The following is a 25,151-nucleotide window of genomic DNA, read 5'->3' as shown; positions in this document are numbered from 1 at the left end:
GTCACATCTCCTCCTACTTACTCTGGTCCTCCTGGTCACTGGGCCCACCCAGGATCATCTGTCATCTCAAGAACATTAACTTAATCCTATTTACAATGTCCCTTTTTTCCTCTAAAGTAACAGATTTACAGTTTCCAGGGATTCAAGTGTGGACATCTTTGGGAACTATTATTCAGTCTTCCAGAATGATGATATTTTTAAAGCAAAAAATCACAACCAAGAAATGACTTATCAAAAGCTTTTTTTAATATTTCATCAAAACACACATTTTTAGAGCTTCTACTTTGTACCAGGCAATTGGAACACAAAAAATACATGAGACACAACCCCTGCCCTCAGGAATCAACACCCCAGGTACCCATCAATCACCTTCTTAAAAAGCAATAAAATTTTCTTCCCTACAGAAAGATTTCAATTAATAAATGTAGAAGGAATAAGGGAAATAGAAAATCAAAAGTGGATAATGATGGTTGCAGGCAAGATCCATTAATAGATGTTAAAATTAGTAGATGAGAATTTGAGGACAAAAAGGATATCACATCGTCTCAAAGAATCTCCCCCCAAATGTTTATTAATTCTAATGGATAGTAACGTTACAGTGGAGAAACCTGGCAGACACCATCTCAACCATGAAGGCTAACAGCACCAGTCATCAGACTTATCTATAGCATCTATCTCCTGATAAGAAGATCCCAAGGGGCACATCACCTCCCTGACACTCTTATCCAAGATGCAAAACCTCAATCTAATAATTAAAAAAAAAAAAAACTACAAGTAAATAACCAGTACTTTTCAAGAATGCCAAGGTCATGGAAAGCAAGACAAGATGAAGGAATTGTCAGAGATTGAAGGAGACTAAGGTGATACACATCTAAATGTGAATTAGAATTCTGGATAAGATTCTAAAATGGAAAAACAACATTATTGGGAAAACGGGTGAAATCTAGTAAAGTCCATAGTTTAGTTAAGTCTTGGACAATGTTGATTTCATAGTTTTGACAATCAAGTTATGGTTATAAAAGATGTTAACAAGAGAAACTGGGTAAGGGGAATATGGCAAGTCTTGCTTTAAGCTAATACTATTTTCAGATTTTTATTTTTGAAAATATTAAAATATAGATGTCCTAGAGAGTAAACACCACAGTCACCATAACCAGCAGCACCCCCCACTGCCAGTTCATATCTCCCTTTTACCCCACCCCAAATCCAGACTACCCCATCTTGCACTCATCACTCTCCACTCAAAACCCCTGGGAACAAATGCTGAAAGGGTCTTGTCAAAAGGACCCAGGAGCATCTTGTGGGGCTCCTACTGGCCAAATGTGGGACACTTTGAATATCAAATTATAACCCAAAGTATAAAATAGTGATCTGTAAATGCACACCATTACAGACAGACAGACAAGCAGGGGGAGAAGGTAAGTTCTGTCTTACAACAGAATGCTAACTAATAAATAGAAGAAATGATGGAGAAGAAATGATGGAGTAGAAATTTCTCATCAGCGGGTCTCCACACTAATGGATGAAAGTTTGACGAGCAACAGAATATTCACCTAGCCTCAAAGTATCTCCCCCAAAATTACTAAAATCACCAACACTGGGACAAATGGACATGAGAAAGGATGCCAAATTGAGGGACTTGCTACAAAATAACTGGCCTGTATTCTTCAAAATGCCAAGGACAAGGGAAATAAAGAAAGGTCTAGGAATTAGTCCAAATTAAATATAAAGAGCCAGGACTTGTAAAGGCCACATGTGATCCTTGACTGTGTTGTGGACCTGGAAAGAGAAGAATCTTAGAAGAGATTTTGGGGACAATTAATGAAATTCAAATATGAATTAGAGTAGATAATAGTGTTGAGCCAATGTTACATTTTCTGATTTTGGGGCCTCCCCAGTGGCGCAGCGGTTGAGCACTGGGTTGCGAAGCTGCCCGCAGCCTCTGCGGCACTGGTTCGATCCCCGGCTGCTCCCCGGCCACCGGAGGAGGGTCCCACATGGCGCGCAGACCTCTCCTGCCGCCCGCTGCTCCCCTCAGCAGTGTACTTCGGTCCTTCTGCCTGCTCTGCTCCCCGCTCTGGCTCTGGTGAATTCTCTCACCCTCCCGTGCTTCTGACTGTACCCAGTGCACGTATAAAAAAAACAAAAAAAACAAACAAACATTTTCTGATTTTGTAGCCTTGTTTTGCCTAGAAAATACATTCAGAAGTATTCAGTCAAAAAAACTACAAAGTCTCCAACCTCATATTAAATGGTTCAGGAAAAAAATTCTCTGTGTGTGTGTGTGTGTGTGTGTATAATATATAGTAAAGCAAAAGGGCAAAAATAGAAAGCATTGAATCTGAATAGCCATCTACAGGAGTTTCTGCTACTTCTGTTACAAAGTTCCACATGTTTGAAATTATTGCTAAATTAAAAGTTACAGTGAGCACAAGGAATCTTTTGGGGTGAAAAATATTCAAAAATTGAATTGTGGTGTTTACACAATTCTGTAGATTTATTAAAAATCACTGAGCACTAAAGAAAAGGTTTTAATAAAAAAAAAAACTTTACACACACACCCCCTACCTCTTGATGACTCCCCACAGCCCTGCCCATGGCCCAGTACCCACCTATTTATTTAATCTCCCCTCACAGAACTCACCAATGCAAATGCTCACTCCAGCAGCAGGGCCTGTCCTCACCTTCTTTCCCCCCAAAATAGCACATGCTTTCTGAATGCCCAGGAATTCCCTATCCTCGATTCACCTCTCTACTTACCTGCCCAACCTTCAGGCCCATTTCAAATTCCAGGAGCCCAGTCAGTGCAGAGACCTGACACCTGCTGTGTTCTCACCCTCCTCTGTCACCTCTGACATGAGCAAGGATAACTTTCCACGCACATCACTCTGGCCACTTTACATGGAGTGTTTCATTTGCATTCACAGTCCTACAGAGAAGTACTGTTGTTGGCCCCATTTTGCAGCTAAGGAAGTCAAGTCACGAGTGCACTGCTTGAGAGCCTCCTGCAGAGAGCCAGGAATCACACAGGACCCTTCCAGCCAGCACCGTGTGGCAGCCACAGCTGCAGGCCCTACAGTCATCCCTGCACGTTTGTTCTTCACAGACAGACCTTTCTTTCCCACCAGCCACGAGCGCCCCAAATAGCAGGTCCACACCCTGAGCCTCAGTCACTGTGCTCGTGGCAGGTGCCCAACAGCTGTTTGTCCCCCACAGGCTGGGCTCCAGAAACGAGTGGAGGGGGTCTGGGGCTCGTCAAAAAGAGGAGCCAATTCTCCACCCCAACACAGCCCAGCTCCCTGGCTACTGCCCAAGGCCCGGCCGTCATCTGCTCTGGGTAATAAGTATTTGTATGGCGATAATTACAGCATTTGGGAAGAAAATCCCATTAAGCAAGAGCCCTGCCGAGCTGCTAATGCCGGCACAGAACTGGAGGCGGCAACTCCGCCAAGCGCCCGTCTGCTCCCAATAATGCAGGCGCTGCCCAGCCCCACCGCGCACAGGCCCCCAAGGAGCTCAGCCGGCCGCGGGCAGCCTCGGCAGCCTGGGCCACCACGGCCAGCCCCCTGCCTCTCAGAGGGGCAGAGGAAGGGCAGCCCCGTATCCCTGTACTCCAAGGTTCCAGGGGATCCAGAGACCGAGGCTGTCTGGAGAGGGAAGAGGAGACGGGCAGCGTGAGGCCCAGCATTGAGTGGCGCCCAAGTTCCTTTCACGTCTCTGCAATTTTCTGTCACCTTAATAACAATAATAACACTACCATTTATTGGGCACTTGCTGTGTGCCAGGCCCGGTGCAAAGTGCTTCTCCCAGCATCACCGCATTTAATCCTCACGGCCACCTTCTAAGCAGGTCCTGTCATCAGCCCCACTTTGTGGGCAAGGAAATGGGGGTTCTGAGAAGTCACACTTTTCTCTGGAGCACTTACCCCAGCTTGCAATTACAGGTTTATTCTCATATTATGTCATTCATCTCTACCCACCCACCCCCACCCCCCACCCCCCACCCCCACACACACACCACCCACTGGACTAAACCTTGGGGAGAGCTGGGCGGTTTCGGTTTCAGTGCGACACCATTCACCCGGTGAGATGCAGACTCTCATTAGATAGCTATCTGTTGAATGAGTGAATTAAAGCCTATGGCGTGCCCAAGGTCCCCCCAGCTGCTGAGTGGCAGAGTAGGGCTAAAACCCCAGACAGTCTGGCTCCAGAGCCATGCCATCACATGGTGACAGCACTGGGGCCCCACCACCAGTCCTTGCAAAGCAACCAACTCCAAACCCCAAGAATCAGGGCAAAATGCCCAAGTGTGGGGAAGAAGCCCTCTGAGCCACTGAGCTCCAGGACAGGGTTGTGCAGCAGGCTCAGTGCTCAAATGCTCGCCTCCCAGCCTCTCCCCTGCCCCATCTGAACCATCAAAGCTTTGAGCTTGAGTTTCTCAAATAATGAAAAATAATAATAACGTCACCTACTGTTTGAGCCACAAAGCACTCCACACACATAGCATGGGTGAATCCTTGCAAAATATTCCCTTGCAAAATAGGCGTCACTATCCCCAGAGGTCCAGGGACAGTAGAACACCAGCCATGTGCTCACTTAGCCCTCACCATCAGCCTACAAAACTATGTTATCTCTTTTCACAGATGGAGAAACTGGGGCTCACAGAGGGGCCCTGCCACCAGTCATCCAGAGCCCAGCAGTCAGCCTGCTCTGGAGACTCAAGCCCCGCCAGGAGGCAGCTCTCTCTACGCAGCGCAGGGCTCCGCTGCAGATCCCAGTGCCCTGCTCAGCAGCCTGAGCAACCAGGCAGGAGTCAGACCTGGCTTCAGTCTGGTCCACCACAGCCACCAGCCAACCATTATTTAGAATCCCAAACAGGCCCCAGACAATCAGCCTGGGTTGCCCCAGACTGTCTTTACAAGGCATCACCACCCAACCCTGTTGAATGGGGCTCCAGATAAGCCAGAAGGCATCAGTCTAACAGGTCTACAAAGCAGGTGGGGACCCTGGGCAGTGGACAAACTGGCCGGGAGGCACGATCATATATTCTACAGAACATGGAGGAGAGCTGTTCCTTCCGGCCTGGCGGACAGCAGAGGGGAAACAGGAACAAACATGCTGGCCAGCAAGCCTTCCTCAGGCCCTTCTCCAACTCTCCAGCCTCTGGCCTCTCCCTTCACTGCACCCTGTACCCGCAGGGGAATCTGTGGCAGATGGCTGGAAGGGTGAAGCTTAAAGAAGGGGATAAGGAGGGAGGGGGTGTCCACACATTCTGAACTCTCTTATCACTGTCTCCTGGACACTCCAGTCCAAAAGATTTTTTAATTAAAAAAAAAATCCAACTGAAAATCAAGGTCCTTGAGTGAAGGAAATGCGATTAATAGTGGCCATAGCTCGGTCCCCCTGAGCCTGAGTCCTTCAAAGAAATGAAGCTCTTTGGAGGCGTCTACTGCACCCCCAGTCCTCGTTCCATATTTTAATTGTTCTGCTGTAGTGAATCACTCAGCAGCCCTTCCCCACCCAGCCCACCAGCCCCACAACCACTCTGATTGAACCAATTTCCTCAACAGCTCTGGGACCTGCACAACCTCTTCCCAGAAGTCCCTACAGCAAACCAATGACAATTTCTTCCCATCTGGGGGAACAGACCAGGAGTTTAGAATATATAATCATAAAGTCGCCAGCCTCACAGGCTGCTGTAGAAGCTGCCCAGAGGACAAAAGGAAAATGCACAGCTGCAGTCTATAAAAATTTCACAGCGTCAGAAGAAACCACCGTTTCAGGCCTGATGCTGCGCAACACCCATATTGATCAGAGAGCGCATTTGCCACAGTTATTTTGAGTCCGCCTGGGCTCTCCCCAAGGCCTCTTTTTCAGAGTGTTCTTTTCCTCCTCAGATGGCTCTTATGTGGGCTGTGGAAAAAGCAGCTCCCTCTGCTTTCTGCATCCTTCTCCATCCGAGAAGTTCGGCACACAGCACAGATCACAGCTCCCTGTCACCCCCACCAAAACTCATCCCTGAAGTTCCAGAGTTAAAATCCAGAGAAAGAAAGGCCTTCCTGACTCTTCCCAACCTCCAGGTCCCTCACACCCCACAGTACACATGTTTCAGCCCAGGGCCAGGCTGATCTGGGGCCCATCCAGCCAGGCACTTCATAAGCACAGGCCTTCTGATCCTGCTACTCCCTCTGTCTGTGTCGCTGCCATCCCACCAAGCACTACCGGGCCCCAAAGTGTCCTGACCAAGTGACCCATTCTCTGAGAAAACCTTTTACCCCAGGGCTTATCACCCCAATGCTTCCCCTGCCACAACCCCATCAGGCTGCTGATCCAGGCCTCTCCCAAAGACGTATGGTTGGATACCCCCTCCCCAGTCCTCTGTACTGTACCCCCCTTGAGGGTAGACATGGGCTGACACCCTCCTGGAGCCTCAGCATTCAGGGCAGTTCCTGTCTCCATAAACATCTGCTGAGTGAAATAGATGAGACTCCTCTCCTGAGCCCGCTGCAATACAGGCTTTCCCCAGTAGCCGAAAGGAGAGCACGCTTAGGAAGACTTTCCTAAGTGGAAATGTGTAAGGCAAAGAAGCAATTTCCATTAATTTATATGGAAATTCTTTGAGTGTTCCCAGACCCCCAAAATAACCCATCAAATAACACATAAAACCCAAAATAACACTAACATATTGTAAAAGCAGGAAAGATATGATAAATACACAGCCTATATAAAGTGGTTCCGGGGAAGGAGCTTGGTGGTGCCACTCTCACTGCTTGGGGAGCCACTGCCTCTATAACAACTGTTGCAAAATGAATGCGAACACTACTCTTGTCTTTTGTCATAAAAGTGGAAATCCTCTTGCAAAATCTTGTAGTTCACAAAAGAAAGTACTAATGTGGGTCTCTCACAAAAGCAAAGAGGTTTTTTTTTAAAAAAAAAGATTTATTTATTTATTTATATAAGCACTGGGTACAGTCAGAAGCGCGGGAGGGTGAGAGAATTCACCAGAGCCAGAGCGGGGAGCAGAGCAGGCAGAAGGACCGAAGTACACTGCTGAGGGGAGCAGCGGGCGGCAGGAGAGGTCTGCGCGCCATGTGGGACCCTCCTCTGGTGGCCGGGGAGCAGCCGGGGATCGAACCGGCACCGCAGAGACTGCGGGCAGCTTTGCAACCCAGCGCTCAACTGCTGCGCCACCAGGGAGACCCAAAAACAAAGAGGTTTAAAGCAAACTTTCGCAAAGCAAGGGATACCTGTCACGGTTCTCACTCAGTGGGCATCCTGGTGTAGCAGGCACTTCTTGGACATTATCTTCAGTCCTCACAAGCACCAGAGACTTTATGTATCAGCAGCCCCATTTTCTTGATAGAAAACAACCAAGGCTCAGAGAAATTAAGTAACATGCCCAAGGCCACACAGCAAATACCTGAGTCAGGATTGGAGCCCCTGCACTAAATTTCACTTCCATCCCAGTCAATGGCAAAAGACCTACAGTTTATGAAAGTCAAAACAGACAATGTCCTAAAAATTAAAGGTGATGCAAGAGCAAGGAATAAGGAGATGACTTCAAGATTCAAGATCCAAAAGCAAAGGAGAGGGGCTAATGTAAGCTGCTACCAGGGTAACAGCTGCAGGAGAAATGCCCCAGTGGACAAGGCAAAGGAACAGGGAGTAGGTCCAGAGGGAACGGGTATGAAGGGTGACCTTGCAACCTCAGGTCTCCTCTGGCTGGATTTCTGATGCTCAGGTCCATACAGGATAAAACACCGGCTGCCCTAAGGAATTTGGTTTGGCCCAACTCTCTCCAGGCCAGCCAGCACCTATCCCCGGCCCCACAACACACATGCCCTCACACACACGCATGCACATATTGCTTCCCATTTAGATTGCATCTAGATTGCAAATTCTCTGAATCCTCTATGGGAATTTTTCAGACTCAGCCAAGAAAAGTCAGGGGCAAATGTGTATTCAGTAATTGCTGACCTTGGTACAGAGTTTGATCCAGGAGACATTCTCTCCTGTGTCAGACCTCTGCCTCTGAACGGCTGGGAGCCTGGAAAATGTGCTCCAAAGTTACAGAAATATGTTTGCCTTTCCTGAGAGCCACCACGGTTGCCCCCAGAGCGTGGGGAGAAGGAGTAGGCAGTTTTCAAAGGAACTGGCAGCCTTTGCCAAAGTCCAGTCCAAACACTTCCCAAAGCAGTCACCTCTGCAGGCAGCACAAAGGCCCCACGCGTGACCACATATCTACATGCACAACCAATGTACAGGGACGGTCACTACTGAGATGGCACCACGAACACTTCTAGACACATACCCTGCCGGAGAACCTCAGAAAACAGTACATAGAGATCTTAGACACACATACACACTAATATACACCCCCTACAAAGCTCTAGAAAAAGCTGAGTTTCCTCAAGAATTCAGAAGAGAGAACATGATGGTTTTTATGACTTGTCACAGTCAATGTCTTTAATGTCCTCTCCCGCTCCAAGCTCCTGACCTCCCATTATTCACAGGGTTCCCAGTCCAGGTCACGCCTACGCATCGCATCGCTGGCAACACCCCACTCCCCCAACCCAAAGCTCTCAGGTCCTATTGTCTGCCTAGGTCAGGGATGGCTGGATGGAGGTGGGGGTCAAGGTCTGACACCTGCAAGGGAAGAATTCTTAAGGCTCAGGGGCAAACAATGGGGAGGAAGGAGATTAGGAACTTCAACTCCATCCCACCTTGCCCCCCATCACTAGCCTGCTAGTCCTCGGAGCTCGAACCCACACAGCCTCTCAGGACACAGCCCAAGCCCCAATGTGCCCAAAAGGAGACACTGTGCCATGCAAGTGAGGGAGCTGCCCTCCTGGGTGCCAGGAAGGTTTCTGACACCCCTGAGGAATAAAGTGCTGGCGCAAAGGGAAGGGCCTGCTGGTGCTGAGCTCTGGGTGCAGGTGTGAGGCTGAAGCTGACAACCCCGCCTGGGGCCCTCTGAATCCAGGGAAAGGGAAACAGCCGGCTCCTGGCTCTTGACTGGGGAAGAAGCCCAGCGACACTGACCAGTCCATTGGCTGTGGAGCAGGTCCCCAGGGCTCTGCCCCCACCCCCAGCCCTGATTGCTTCTGGGTGGGAGGGGAACCTTGAGGATCCCTGGAGGCCAGGGCAAGGGTCCATACTCACAGGCGTTCGGTGTTCCGTGGGATGTTCTTGGGGATGGCCTGCAGCCCCGTGCCGTGGCAGTCCACCGTGGTGCCGGTGCAGGTGCAGAGGGCGGGGCACGCAGTGGCACCCAGGTGCCACGCGGCTGTCCACAGCAGCAGCCAGAGCTCTGGCCGGACGAGTCTCGCCGAGGGTCCCCTCCAGGGCATCAGCGCCATGGTGCCCTCACCGCGTCCCGCTTGTGCACCAGACGGCTACAGCCGTTTACCATCCCCGTCCGGGGCCGCCTCCAGGTGCAGTCCCGGGGCAGAGCCACGGAAGACACCGCGGGCTGTGGCTGCGCCCTGGCGGGCTGGGAGGCACCTCGCTCCTCCGAGCGACAGCCCCGGGGCGCGGACTGAGCGGGGGCGCCTGGGGCGGAGGGCGCTCGTCTCCTCTCGGGTTTCTCGCTGGCTGCGTCTCCCTCTCTCCCTCCCTCCAGCTCCCAACTGACTGCTGCGAGAAGGAAAATGGGCAGGCCCCGCGCGCGCACGCACCTTGCGCGCACACACACACACACACGCATGCACAATCACACACTCACACCCGCACGCCCGCTCCCACCCGGCAGTCATCCATCAATCGAAAAGCACACATCCAGGGCCAGACTCCTCCCCCTGGCAGCCAGCAAGCACCCCCCACCGCCCCCGCCTCCCGACGACCACTCGGCGGCTGCGGAGCCCAGCACTGTTTCAGAGGTGAACCCCGGGGGCGCGCCGGGAGCCGGCAGGGGCCTGCGGGGGGTCAGGGGGGGAAGCGGAGGGGGCCACGGCTCGACCTGCTGGTCCCAGCCCTCGCCGGCGCTGCACAACGCGCGCGCACACACACATACACACTCACACACACGCGCGCGCGCGCGCACATCCACACACACACACACACACACACACAGGGAGGATGCTCACACTTAGACACACGAGCCCGGCCCCAGCGGCGCCAGCTGCTGGTCCAGAGGGGGAGGGGATCTTATTTAGCCACCTGGGCCGGTCCCCTGGTCCACAGACTCGCTTTTCCCGACGGCAGAAATGGCTCCCAGGCCCCATCAGATTTGCTTTGTCAATTCTTGGTGCAAGGAAATCCCAGCACCCCAGGTGGCAACTCCCAGACACCACCCTCTCTTACCTGGTACCTACAGCCTGAGGGGCCACAAAAGCCCTAGACCAGGCACAGTCTGCTGTGCTCCTTCAACACACGTTCTCAGCCAAGATGGCAGTAACCCCAGTTCTCTATGGGGAACCCCAAAGCTCACAGCATCCAGAAAGAGAATGACCCTGATTTGGACATTTGTGCAACTGGAAGATGTTATTTCTGCCCTTTTGGCTACACTGGCTTCCTAGTATGAGGGTTGTGGGGGAGGGCAAGGCATCAGTGGTTGGAAATCCAGTAAATATCTTTCTGTACTCATACCAGCCGCCCTCCATTTCTGACAGGTGAAAACCAACATCCAGCCCTGTCATCAAAGGACTGAAGAGAATGGTGGGAAAGAGCTTGGAAGAGACCCAGGTCAGACCCCAGGCCTTTATAAACTTTCCTGTGGGCAGGGATTTTTCTCACACTGATGAGTGTGGACAGGGGTTGGACAGGAAATCTGGGTGAGGAGAGAATCATCCTCAATCCAGGAAAGATAAGGGCTCCCCCAAAGCAAGGCCCACTGTGGTTTGCTAGTGCTAACAGGACCCACCTTGGTCAGAGACCTGATTGCAGGCTGCTCACAGCCCCGGTGGAAACAGTTTAGCAGCTCAAGAAGCACCTCCCCTTGGCTCCGGGTTCCCCTTGGGAGACATGAGATAGAAGGTGGCTGGTCCAGGAGGTGCCAGGGGTTCGTACAGCACAGACACTTTTTCTGAGGAGATTGGTATGATGGGTCCCATGAGATCAAAGTCTCGTCACCCACCAGGTGCCAAAACGATAGGGGGTTTCTTTGTTTTTCTTTCCCATCTTGATAAAAACATTGCGGTATCTTTTGTTTTTTAGATTTATTTTTTATTTTTATACAAGAGCCAGGGTACAGGCCAGATGCGCGGGAGGGTGAGAGGATTCACCATAGACAGAGTGGGGAGCAGAACAGGCAGACTGATGAAACACACTGCTGAGGGGAGCAGCGGGTGCAACAGGAGAGGTCTGCTTCAACATGTGGGATTCCCGCCAACTGGGATGGAACTCATGCTGCAGAGGCTGCAGACAGCTTCACAGTGCCAAGCTCAACCGCCTGCGCCATCAAGGTGGCCCACATTGCGGTATCTTTACTGTCATAGCACAGACGGAACTGTGCTCACTATGTCACAGCTAATGTGACTGATGTTTTATGGGATTTTGAAAGTGTCCCGCACTCCTGTGGGTGACCTTCATCCAGGGCCATGGGTCCATGAGCATCAATTCAATCTCATCTCAGGGGGATGAGTCTTTGGGGGGGTGGAGGGAGGGTGTCCTGTGTGGAGTTGCAACAGGGTGGTCCCCAGGAAAGGGGGAGGTTCCCTGCCCCACCCAAGGGAGGGTGGAGCTGAGCAGCAAGAGAAGAAGCTGCAGGAAGAGACGGAGGAAGGAAGCAGGATGGAGCAAGGAGACCTGGAGGAGGCGCATGGAGCCTAGAGACACGTGAAGAAACTGCGCTTGTCTTTTGGTCGTGGACTGGGTGACACAGATGTGGGTGAGACCCGTGGGGAGGTGACAATGGCAGCTTTTATCTTGATGTTGATTTTGCTCTTTTCCTTCCAGGCTTGTCTGGTTGTTTGTGACCCTTTTCTGTGGGTCCCCACTGGAAGATGCTTTAGACTTGTAGCAGGCTTTGGGGCCTTGCTCTGGGCCGATCCCATATGGATGGACTTTTACCCACGAGGGGACGGGTAACTTTGGGTGCTTCATTTAGAAACTAGACTCTTTGCCTTACCTGTATTGTTTCCTAGTTTTATTAAAGTTCCTTCCCATTAAAGTCTCATATGTTTTGTGTTGATGCGGCGGATGGCAGAACCCATTTAGAATAGGCAGGTTTGCGGGGTTTTGGGCTGCCCCTCTCCCTGTCCTATAACAGATTGATCTTAGAGAGGCTTCCCACAAATCAGGCCAGAGCTCAGTGGCCAGCAAGAGTTCCCTCTCCCCTCTCCCTCACAAATTCCTACTCTCTCCACAGGGCACTCAGCCCTCCTTCCCTCCCAGGCCCTCTCCAGCTGCCTCAGGCAGAGTTAAATCCTCATTCCTCAGAGCCTGCTGCTTTGTTTATCCCCTCTTAGCTGGAGCTCTGTTTACACATGTGGCTTCTTCCCTGACACTCCTCAGGGGCAGAGCCTACTTCTCCCCCTCCCTCATCAACAAGGTTTCCTCACTTCCTCACTTTGGCACTTAACCCAGCACCTGGCACTTAGTAGGACTGTCCCTGTTGAAGAGTCTCCAACCTTCTGCCCAAGTGGTGCTCCCTCCTGGGCAGTGACCTTGGAAGGCTCTGCAGAAGCCAGGACCCATGTGGGGAAAAGGAAGAGTGTTGATTAACCAGGCAAAGTGCCCTGGGGGCTTCAGAGTGGCTGGGTGAGAGCTGGGAGGAGGGTGGGAGTAGGCAGGGGCTACAAGACCAGCCCTGCCTGTGGATCTCCAGCATCAGCCACTGCCCTAGAAGCTTCCAGACTAGCCTGGACGGTGAATCCCAAACAGGCCTTGAGCCAAGTTGTCATTGCCTGGCAAAGCCTGGTCTTTCCTATAAAGGGGGAAAGGAAGGAGAGCCTCCTCAGACCCAGGACAAAGACTTCCCCCCAGCCCCCACCCCCAGCCTGTCACGGGAGGCCCTGCCCCAGGAGCCGGGCAGCTCCCCAACTTGGCTCCCAGCCCCAGTTCCTCCACCTCAGAACCTGGCCAGCTCCCCAATTCGGGAGGCAGCTCCCATGAATGAACGCAGCTCATTAGTGTTCCCAGCACATTTACTCCTTAAACAGCCGCCAGGCCAGCCACACACCCCCAGCACCCCCCTTTGCTTTTTTCAGTTTCCTCTCCCATGCCCCTCCCTCTCTCAGATCTCCCCACCCCCTCCCTGCAGCCAAGCCACCTGCTCCCTCTGCACAAGTAGGGGGAGGCAAGCCTGTCACGTTGCTTCTGACAAAAATACTCCTCCAAGCCCCATTCTACTCACTGGCCACCATCAAGGCAGTTTCCCCAGAGGGAAACCTGGGCTGGGGCTCCCCATCTCTGCGTCGTGAGCCCTCTCTGCGTCCCTCAGCCATGCATGCTCGGAGCCAAGGACCATCCCTTGCCTGTGACTTGGAGCAAGAGCTTCCTTACAGCTTTCTGCAGAGGGTCCTTCCCTCCACTTCCACCAGCCCCTTCCGTAGCACCAAGAAAGCAGAGTGCCTGGGTGATGCTGAGGAACCTGATGGTTTAGATTTCTGAACTATAAAGGGAAGAATGAGACAGAATGCCTGCTGTCTGGCCATTCATCAGACACCACTTACTGGGTCTCTATGTTCTGTGTGCTCTGTACTGAGGCTCAGTAACTCAAGGGGGAATAAAAACAGTCCTGGCCTGCAGTCAGCTCACAGTCCAGCAGGAGAGCAGAAAAAGGCCCACTTATCTTGGTAAGTGTAGTAACAGGGAGTGTGGCATTACAGAGATGTCAAAGTGTAGGTAGGACTGGGAGGCTTCCTGGAAGAGGAGGCACTTGATCTGAGTCTTGAAGGATGAATAGGTGCTTACTGGACAGCAAAATAGGAAGAAAGTCTTTCTGTGCAAAGATAACAGAAGTAACATGGGCAAGCAAATGGCAGTAGCAGCCTCAGTGAGCTACAGCAAGTTCAGCAAGGCTGGAGTGTTCAGGTGGGGTTCAGGTGGGCAGAGGCCAGAGAGGTGAAGGAGGCACATCCAAAGGCCTTGGGGCAGGCATTGGCTGACTTTGCTAAGTTAGCAGAATCCCTGGATGCTTCTCTTTGCTGCTACACCTGCCAACATATGCAGATGCTTAGAATGTACTATCCCAGGTGCCAGTGACAGTGCTTGCTTCCGGAATGGGTCTTAGTGGTGGCAGGGGGACAGTTTAGGCACATGCTTTTTTTCCCTACTGTTTGGATTTGAAATTTTTATCACCATCAGTACATTTTTTAAAATCTCCTGGATGCTTATTATAAACACTGATTCCCAGAACCCACCTTCTTATAATCAGCAAGCTGGGGTGTCAGGTAGTACAATTCTGATGCAGGTGATTCCAGAGACCAGGCTCTAAGAATCAAGGCCTGGTGTGCTGCGTTAATAAATCTCACTGAAGAAAACTCCATTGGAGAAAGGGGTTTGGCAGGGACAAAGGGTCTGAAGTTGGCCTACCTCCCTCCTCTGGTTTCCACATACTATTAGCTAGGATGAGAGGCATCAAAGAGAAAGCTATTACTGGGGGCGGGGAGGTAGGGATAGGAGAGGTGGAGCAAGGGCGGTGGAGCATGGCTCTTCACAAGATGTCTGGGCTGAGGGGGAATAAGAAAATATCAAATCCAAAGGCCACTATACAATTGGCAGCCCAGTGTAGTAAAGCAATCAGCCTAACCACACACGGCAGAAGTATTGCAGAGGTAAGTCATGAATGAGACCTGGTCTTGCTCTGCTATGTAGAATACAGCATCCAATCTACCTGAGCACTTTTCCTGACCCTACCATCCCCTTCGGAGACTAAGAAACCAGCGGTTCCTGAGAGGTCTGTGCCAGTAGGACTCAGGATACTTTTGCTTTAATATTTAACCCCCTGACTACTCAAATTTGAAGGGGGTTGGACTGTTTGAGGAGCTTAGTGACAAAGCCTGCAGCAGGGACAAGCTCCTAGATTTGAGGTCAGTGGTTCTAATAGCCCAGAGGTCACCTTTTGCATCCAGGACAACTCTGGGGGTGAGAAGTACTGGGAGCAACAGAGAAGCAAAGAGGGAAGGGGGAGAAAGAAGAGGTGATGAAAGGGAGACAGTAGGGGGAGAGGTCTGTGCAGGCAGCACTGTGCTTATTCATTCATCAAACACTGATTGCATGCCAACTGGGAGCCAAGGCTTGGGAAGGCAGATTTTTCACTTGGAATTCTTTAGGCTTCTTGTATTTTGTTCACAGTTTTTGTTAATTTGAAACATTTTGAATCATTATTTCTTTTTAAAAAATTATCCCCTGCCTTCCTCTCTCTCCTCTCCTTTAGGGACTTCACTTAGACATATAGTTGACCCCTTGAAGTTGATCTGTAACTGCTGATTTGTTTACTTTTTTTTTTCATCTTCTTTCTGTAATTCATCACAGTGAGCGTCAATGGCTGGATTTTCATATCTATTATCTTTTCTTCTGTAGTGTCTTTTGCTGTTAATCCCATCTAGCATAATTTTTATCTCAGTCATTGTAGTCTTCATCCCTAGAAGATCCACTTAGGTCTTTTTTTTGTATCTTTCACATATTTTGTTTTTTTTTTTTAAGATTTATTTATTTATGTATACAAGAAGTGGGGTACAGGCCTGAGGTGTGGGGGGTAAGAGGATCCACCTGTAGAGACAGAGTGGGGAACAGAACAGATGGACTGACTGAAGTACACTGCTGAGGGGAGCAGCAGGCAAAACAGCGGTTCACGAACCGCTGGAGGGCTGAGCAATCACCAGCACAGCTTGGGCTCTCTGGGCAGAGCCTCAGGGATGGAGAAGAGCTTGCGGAACATGCATTAGCGATGCTCTCAGGATCACTGTTGCGGGCAGTGGGTACGGGCCAGCTGGGCAGAGGGTGATGCTGTCTTAGCGGCAGCTCCGTCAGCAATACAGGGAGCTCTGAGGAGAGGGGAGCCTCTGGAGCTGTATGAGTTGTGGCAGGAACACTGGACCTTTATCCCACAGCACTGACCAGTCCCTGGGCAAGGTTGTCTCTGGAAGGGATCTGAATCTTGGGTGAGGCAGTTTTCTTCAGCTAAGGGCAACCCCCAATGAGGACTGCCGAGGGCAAATTTTCCAGCAGCTGGGATAAGTCCTTTATTCCTGAAGGCAGATCGGGACACTGCATCACAGCTAAATGGGGGCCACGGGAGCCCACAGGAAGGGCAGCTAATCCAAGGGACCAAAGAAGGTGACAATAGTGCATCTAACCAAGACCTAAAGAGACATTAGAAGACCTCACCCTTTTTGTTTGAAGGCAAGGGAAGTTCTAAGGATATCTGGTTACATTGTCAAGCAGACCAGAAGGTATTCATTTGCAGAAGGAGCTAAGGAAAAGGAGAGGAGGGAATTCTCCAAAATTAATCATGGCATGCTTATCAAAAGGAACGTTCTCTGGACTGACCTTTTCCCCAACCTATTGGGCAGAGATTGAGTAGGAGAGGACCCAGGGGCAAAAAAAGGCACAGTCCCTTTAGGTGTGAATGGGAGTAGATATCAGGAGGGAGATGGGGGTCAGTGAGGGACAGATCCTGAAGGGCTGAATCAACCTGGTAAGGATGGGGAACCATCTGGCTCTTTAAGTCTAGAAGCCAGATACACTCAGTTTTCTCTCCTCTGCTGTTCTCAGCCTTGTGTGGCACACTGGAGAGAGAACCCAGTGGGAAGCACATCACATACCCAAAACCCATACAAGACAAGAAGGCATCCTTTCCATCTGAGCTAGCCTGCAGTCCTCTGAAATTCAAGAAGATGACAAAAATTGACACCAGGGAGCTCACTGATTCCCCAAGTCATGGCGGAGCAGGAGGTGGGGGGGGGGGAGCTTATTATAAAGAATAATTCTTAACAACTAACAAGCACTTACATTGTCCCTACAAATCCTATAAAGGTTTACGCTATTCCAAGAGCCTTATCTATTAAATCATTTAATCTTTCCAACAAACTAATGAGGTAGGTACTATTTTTACAAATGAGGAGCTGGAAATACAGAGAGGCTCAAGGTAACATATGGGTGGCAGAGCTAGGATATAAGCTGAGGATAAAATCTTCCTCCTAGGAAGGATGTGGGATTGAATGGATAGTACACATGAAAGTGCCTTCTGCTGTGCTGGCATGTGGTGTGTTCCTTTCCCAAAAAAGCCAGAATCAGTAAGAGTGATAGGTTGGGGAAAAGGTCAGTCCAGAGAATGTTCCTTTTGATAAGCATGTCATGATTAATTTTGGAGAATTCCCTCCTGTCCTCTTCCTTAGCTCCTTCTGCAAATGAATACTTTCTGGTCTGCTTGACAATGTAACCAGATATCCTTAGAACTTCCCTTGCCTTCAAACAGAGGGTGAGGTCTTCTAATCTCAAATGTAGTAATCCTTCTCAAACCAGCAAAATCCTAAATTCAACAGGTCATAGCCTCAAATCATTAAATGAGTTTCATAGTAAGTCTAATTACTTTTTTAAAAGTAGCAAAATGGTAACATCACTGGAATATAGAGGATCTTTAATCTCTTCTTTGACATTTGTCTAAAATAATTTATTATTTTCCATAATAAACAAGCTATAACAAAAAATTAAAATATTATTTTAGAAATAAAAAATGTAATTACTAAAGCTAGATTTATTGCCTGCATAAAGAGACCATTAGATTTAATATGCTAAATATAATGAGTTTATGAGCAAAGTAAATGTTAAATGACACATTTTGCTTTCCTGCACTGACAGAGCTGCTATAGATCTGCAAAGGGTGCTCAGAAAATAAATGATGGTTTGTATGAAATATCTAGAACAGGCAAATTCATAGAGACAGAGAATAGACTAGGGCGGGAGGGAGCCAAGAATGGGCATTGCTTAATGAACACAGTTTCTGTTTGGAGTGATGAAAAGGTTTTGGAAATAGCTAGGGATGGTAGTTGCACAACACTGTGCATGTAATTAATGCCACTGAATTACACACTTAAGAAATGGTTAAAATGAGTTTTTATATTTTATATATATTTGCCACACCAAATAAATCTAAGTGGGGCCAGAATGCCCCGTCCCCTCACTGGTCCTTATCTCCTGCTACCCAGGACAGGCCCAATCAACGGTGAAAACAATACCCATCGCTAACAAGCAAGTGTGGCCCCGCGGTTCAATACCACCGCTCTGCATGGCCAACATCAATGCCCGCCAATTCGGGGCGGGGTGGGGGGGGTTTGAAGCCAGGCGCTCTGAGTCCAGATGTCACCCCCTCAGCCTTTCACTCAGCACTTTCCACAGCAACAAAAGTGCTATAATTCCCTAATGACGTGAAGCATCTGTAAGTCACCCTGCGAGGGAGATGCTGGCACCCTCCTGACAGACAGAAATCCCAGGCTCCGAGTGCAGCATTGGCGGGGTGTGCAGCTGGGGGGCAAAGCTCGCTTCCCAGACCCATTCTGGTGGGTCAGAATGCCCCATTCTGGGGCCTGCTGAGGCCAGACAACGGTGTAAATGAATGATTGCAGATTGGAAACAATCCCTCCCGCAGTATTTAAATTGAAATGGGGGGGGGGGGTGGCAGGAAAGGCTGGGACCATTTTCATGGAGGGCAGGAAGAATTTCTGAAATTGATTGTGAGGCTGCTTTGGGCTTCTGCCAAGACAGCCTGTGTCCTTGGAGGGTCTCTTACCCTCTTCAGCAGACCTCCATCAAGGGGACCTGGGCGGGCCGGGCAGCGGCTCCTCCCAGCCCCAGCCCCAGCCCGGTGGGCTCTCCATGGCAGGACAAATGTGGACGTTGCGCTGCTGCCCGGGTTTCCTGACAGGAGAGCCGGTGAGGACAGCACAGAAGCGCGAGGGCGGGGTGGGTCCATCTGGACCCGCCGCCTGGGGCTGGGGGCGTCTGCTAGGAGGGGTTCCCAGCAAACGGAAACCACACGCAGGCTTTGTTGGATCAATCAAAACAGCGCCTCTGGACAAACGGGGGTGGGCGAAGCACAGAGGCCCTTTGGGAGATTTCAGGCACCATCTGCAAGCGGCTGAGGGCTGACATGCTCCCAGGGAAGCCTGTTGGTCCAGCCACGCTGTCCTTAATTTCTGTAGGTGCAGGCACAGGCATCCCAGGACAGCACCACTGGATACTCCCAAAATAAGCACTGCAGAGTCCCCATTTTAAAGATCAGAGGGGAGAACTAACCCACCCAGGGTCACAGAGCTGATTGGGGCAGAGCAGAATAACTCTCCTCCTGCCTCATTGCCATGATTTGCATATTGAGATAACCCCTTTAGGTGTCTGCCTTCCAGCCTAGCTGTGAGCTTCTAGCCCAGGACCTAGCCTAGCACTTGGGTCCCAGTAGCTGCTCAATAAATACTGTGAAATCCAAGTGAGCTAGGATGCGAGTAGGAAACCCAGGTTCTCAATCTTTGAGAAAAGATGGAATTTAGAAATCCAAGAGTAATAACAGTTAGTTGTTCAGAGCCAGAGCAGCTGGAGGCTGCATAAACAGACTCAACCAGCGACCCCAGACCACAGCCCACACAACTCCACTCTGTTTTGCAGTGAAAATAAGAACTGCCCGCTCCCTTCTCCAACTCCCCAACCCCAGGGCTTAGGGCGAGGAAATCACCTTAAAACCTGAGCAGGGGCAGCAACCTTCCATAGCATCTAGTTACAGTCTAGGTGATGTTTTCATAAATGATTTTCATTAAGTTCTTTCAATAAATATTTATTGCACATCCACCATGAACAAGGCCCTGTGTTGCTGAAACAAGAACTATGATCCTTGTTAAAATTAGAAGCAAGTTTATAAGTCAGGAGTTTTCTTCAACCAGAAGTATTTAGTGAACAAATATAAGCATTCAATACAAACTCTACATACAGCAACTATTATTTAATTTTTTTTTTAAAAGCAAAGAACTAAGGTTAAAAGAAGTCCTTTTTTGGAGACATTTCTCACTTCTGAATGGGAAAAAAAAAAAAATGCAAGCAGAGAGACTGGGCAGAGGACTGGGGTGGTATTCCAATCCTTTTCCCAGCAGATACAGACAAGATTCACTTTAGACAACTAATAAGAGCTGGAGGTTTGACATCTGCCAAAACAAGACAAGTCCCCTGAAAAGTCAAGAAAGAATTAGAGGAAACTCAAGATTTATTCAAATTTGCAGACACCAAAGGTTAATAAAGTAATCCAAAAATTGAAATATTATATAGTAAAGGGTTAGAAAATGGGCTGCCTGTTTGCATTGGTGTTTGCTTTTCTCTAATACTTGTTCTAAGTTGGTACCATATTTCAAAGTAGGCATTCCAAAGCTCCACATGTCCTCCACACCGCATCTGATGTAAACAGAGACCCTTCATAGTCAAGGCAGTTCAGTGCTTTATGTGTAGAAATCCAGCCTGACATTCACCTACCTTATCACTCAGCAACCCTCCTCGGTGGAGATGATGATAGATATATGGATGGATGGATGGATGGATGGATGGATGGATGGATGGATGGATGGATGGACAGATGGACAGACAGATCGATGTAGATGGATGGACAGCTGTCTTAGTTCAAGCTGCTATAACAAGAACCATAGACTACACAGACTGTGTGATTTGAACATTTTTTCTCACAGTTCTGGAGGCTGGGAAGTCTAAGACTTAGGGTGTCAGCATGGTCAGAAAATGGTTGAAAATGGCTGCCTTCTCACTATATCCTCCCGGCAAAGAGAGGAAGTTCTGATGTCTCTCCCTCCTCTGTAAGGCTACAAGTCCATCATGGGGACTCCACCTTCATGAGCTCATATCACTTCCAAAGGTCCTGTCTCCCAATACTATCCTAGTGGAGGTTAGGGCTTCAACATACGAATTTGGGGGGGAGGGGGGAGGGTGCAATTGTGGGACACAAACAATCCATCCGCAACAAGAGAAATGAGTGGCTTTATCCATCAAAAGACATGTACAAGAATATTTACAGCAGCCTCATTTATAACAGCGCAAACTTGGAAATGACTCAAATGTTCATCACAGGAGAACAGATAAACAATTGGTGGTGTATCCATACAATGGAATAATGAACAAGAACAAACCACCCAACAGCATGAATGAATCACACAGGCCTTATGCTGAGTGAAAGACACTAGACACGAGAGTACATATTGTTCAACTTATATGAAATAAAATACAGGCAAAACTAATTAGTGGTGATAAAACTCAAAGTAATGGTTGCCTGTGATTCAGCAGAGACTTGAAAGGAGCATGAGGGAGCCCTGGGCTTCCGGAAATATTCTAAATTTTTATCTGGGTGGTGGGAGTGTGTGCGCGTGTGTGTGTGTGTAAAAATACACCAATTGTACGCTTAATATTAGTGTACTTTCTGATGATTATATCCCAACCAAAAAAAAAAAAGAAAAAGGAGAAAAACATTTCCATCCGGGATGATGAGTACGTGGTGGGCACGCTGCCACGTCCCCCTCCCGCCTCCCAGACATTGCTAATTAATCACCATACTCCTTTTCATTGAGCTCAGCTTCAGAATCATTCTCAATCCAGCCAGTTTGCTTTGAGACAAAAACTATTAGCATTCCCTCATGTATACACAGTATCTTAATTAAGAGAGAAGGTATGTTATCTTCGATTTGTTTAGTCACACTTTGGGGAGGCCTGGCTTCCACTATCTCACTGGTGACAGCTCCCTGAATTCCAGGTTTGGTTTCCAGGAATAAATTATTGTGGAAGAGCTGGAGAATGAGAGAATGAGGGCCACCAACTGAAAGGAAGCCTCCAGACCAAGGCCAGGGAGTTAATTCAGCGCCACAGTTAACTGTGGTGCCCAGCAAAGGCTAGAGTTTGACTAGGGCTTACTTTCTACGACACAGTGGTAGAAAAAAAAGTGTTTTTTTCCTACTGGGAATGGAGAGGAAAGAGGAAGGAAGTAAAGACTGGCCTGCAGGAAATGAAACCCTCTTGACTGGCCCAAGGTGCTCTAATAGGAGAAAACACAGCCTCCACCTCAGCCCTCACACAGGTCTGTCTGTGTCTTCTCAGGAATGATTATTCCTCCATGGGTTCTCCTGTGTCGCTTACAAAATCTCATACATATTCTCTATCACACAACCATGAGATCTGGACAGAGTGGGGCTACCATCCCTGCCTCCATTTCAAGTAAGAAAGCTGAGCTCCAGAGATGTCCTGTGACTCACTAACAGCCACTAGAGAATTCAGGGGTTCGGGATTCCAACTCAGGTCCATCTACTCCTGAGCCCATGCTCCTCCTCTGGTTTTAGTTTTTTATTCTATTTTTAGTTTGCCATCACAGGTAGACACACACAAAAATGGTCAAATCATGCTGGAAGATTTGTTATGAAAATAGAAGTTCCCTCCCCCACTTTACCTCTTTAAACTGTTTTTGAATTTATCTCCATAATGAATGAAGATCCATACTAACTTGAGTCATTATGGAATTTCAGCATATTCAGAGCACAAAAATGATCCTACAAACTTCCAGAAAGAGTAAAAATAATATTGCCTTACAAAGAGCTAGGAAATAGAATGGCCTTGGTCTTCTCAAAAGCAGTTCTGGGACACATCAGGCAATGGAATGACACCTTCAAAATTCTGGATGTAAACAACCCCAACTTTCAATTCTATGTACAAACTGTCAATCACTGTAAGGCAAAACAAAAACATTTTCAGATATCAAAGGTCTCAAGATGCTGACTTCTCATGTATCTTTTCTCAAGAAGCACTTAGAGGCTTCCCTGGTGGCGCAAGGGATTAAGCATCACCCTATGAAGCAATCCGCAGCCTCTGCAGCACAAGTTCAATCCCCGAGTTCGATCCCGGAGTTCAATCCCCAGCTGGCCAGGGAGCAGGCCACATGGCACAGCAGACTATTCCTGACTCGCCCGCTGCTCCCCTCAGCAGTGTATTTCAGTCAGTCTGCCTGTTCTGCTCCCCACTCTGTCTCTGGTGAATCCTCTCACTTCCACAACTCTGGCCTGTACCCCAGCTCTTGTATGCATAAATAAATAAATCTTTTTTTTTTTTAAAGAAGCTCTTAGAAGATATCAGTTTCTTTGCAAAATGCCCAAAATTTTGTTGTTCTACCCACTTCTGTTTTCCCTATCCTTGCAAGTTTTGGACCTTCAAAATCATCATTTTTTTTCTATCAACTTAGTAGAATTTTAAGAGCATAAAAGCAGATATATTCAAACAATTGTCATTATTCAGAAGTTCTCTGATCCTTTTATTCATTTTTATAAGCAATGGACAAAATCTTGTGCAAAAGACAAATAACTAAAACTCATGAAAGCAATATTGCATTCTTATACTATGGATTCTCTCCGTTGGCTGACTGTTATGAAAGCTGCTGCAGCTAATTAATGAAAAAAGGAAAGATCAAATGAGAACACACCATTTTGTACCCATAAATTAATTAGTGGATCTAGGCACTGAAGATCAGCAGCTGTTAACATCACCCCCTACATACACACACACACACACACACACACACACACACACACGCGCGCGCGCGCACGCGCACGCACAAAATAATAACATAACTTATGTACATCTTTTTATAGCTGCCAAAAAAATCAAAGCCTAATTCGATCAAGCCTCTGGATCCAGCCAGCAATTTACAGGAAATACAGAGGACAGAAGAACAAGCTGAGCTGCATCATCAGTATGCAATCAGCAAAATCCAGGCTAGGGAAGATCCCCTGGTCCAGTGCTCTGGGTTCTTCAACATATAAATAAACGAGTGATTAAAAAAAGGGGGAGGATTGGGAAGAGAGTCTTTGGATTTAAAGAGACTTTAAAGATGTATCGGGCCTCCCCGGTGGCTCAGCGGTTGAGCGCTGGGTTGCGAAGCTGCTCGCGGCCTCTGCAGCACCGGTTCAATCCCCGGCTGCTCCCCAGCCACCGGAGGAGGATCCCACATGGCGCGCAGACCTCTCCTGCCGCCTGCTGCTCCCCGCAGCAGTGTACTTCAGTCCTTCTGCCTGCTCTGCTCCCTGCTCTGGCTCTGGTGAATTCTCTCACCCGCCCGCGCTTCTGACTGTACCCAGTGCATGTATAAACAAACAAATAAAATAAATAAATAAATAAATAACATGCCTCTAAAAAAAAAAACAAAAAAACTTTAAATAAAAAAAAAAATAAAGATGTATCAAATTTTAAAAAGCAGACAAGTGCACACCCATGTTCATGAAGCACTATTCACAATCTCCGAGAGCTGGAAGCTACCCAAATGCCCATTGCTGGATGGATGGATAAAAAATGTGGTACATACATATGGTGGAATATTATTCAGCTTTGAAAAAGGAAGGACAATTTGACACATACTATGACCTGATGAACCTTGAGGACATTATGCTAAGTGAAATAAATAAATCAGTCAAAAAAGACAAATACCATATGATCCCCTTTATAGGAAGTGCCTAGAGTAGTCAAATTCATAGAGTCAGAAGTAGAACGGAGGTTACTAGAGGTAAAGAGAGGGAAATGGGAATTGTTATTTAATGGCTGCAGAGTTTTAGTTTGGCAAAACGAAAAATTTCTAGTGACTTGTCACATGACAGTGTATACTTCACACTACTGAACATTTTAAGATGGGAGCTTACGATGTTTATTGTTTTCCCAAGATTAATTTTTTTATATTTATTTATTTATTTATTTATTTATTTATGTATTTATACAAGCACTGGGTACAGTCAGAAGTGCGGGAGGATGAGAGAATTCACCAGAGCCAGAGCAGGGAGCAAAATAGGCAGAGTGACGAAATACACTGCTGAGGGGAGCAGCGGGCCACAGGAGAGGTCTGCGCGCCATGTGGGACCCTCGCCGTTGGCCGGGGATTGAACCTGCGCTGCAGAGGCTGCCGGCAGCTTTGCAGCCCAGCGCTCAACCGCTGCGCCACCGGGGAGGCCCCCAAAATTAATTTTTTAATTTTTAAAAACAGGTAAGACTAAACTGTGGTGTTTCAGAAGGCACTCTTTGGTGACAAAATTGTGCAGAAATGTGAGAAAGTGATTACCAGATCAATGGGAATGGAGCTGCTCTTTTGGGAGAGGAAGGGAGTTGCATTTCGACATGGAGGATTCTGAAACTCCATTTCCTGACCCAGGTGCGGATTTACCAGAATTGTCCCTATAATAATTCATTTGTCTTCTGCAGTTCTGA

The 25,151-nt window shown here is 48.5% G+C and overlaps 1 protein-coding gene across 1 annotated transcript in view; it reads right to left on the bottom strand.

Annotated features, from left to right (window-relative positions):
• The window catches only part of SLIT1 (slit guidance ligand 1), a 144,557-nt gene extending 135,179 nt beyond the window's left edge, over positions 1–9,378 (bottom strand). Inside the window, exon 1 of the mRNA XM_054690310.1 lies at positions 9,162–9,378. Within this exon, the coding sequence (XP_054546285.1) occupies positions 9,162–9,358 (197 nt within the window). The 5' untranslated portion in view covers positions 9,359–9,378. The remainder of the gene's footprint in view (positions 1–9,161) is intronic.
• Between the last annotated feature and the right edge of the window lie 15,773 nt (positions 9,379–25,151).

The sequence above is a fragment of the Talpa occidentalis genome, unplaced genomic scaffold (assembly GCF_014898055.3).
Source record: "Talpa occidentalis isolate TD23 unplaced genomic scaffold, MPIMG_talOcc4v2.1 talOcc4.8, whole genome shotgun sequence".
NCBI classification, from domain to species: domain Eukaryota; kingdom Metazoa; phylum Chordata; class Mammalia; order Eulipotyphla; family Talpidae; genus Talpa; species Talpa occidentalis.
Note: the sequence above shows the minus strand (reverse complement) of the source record. Positions and strands in the feature narration are given on the sequence as shown.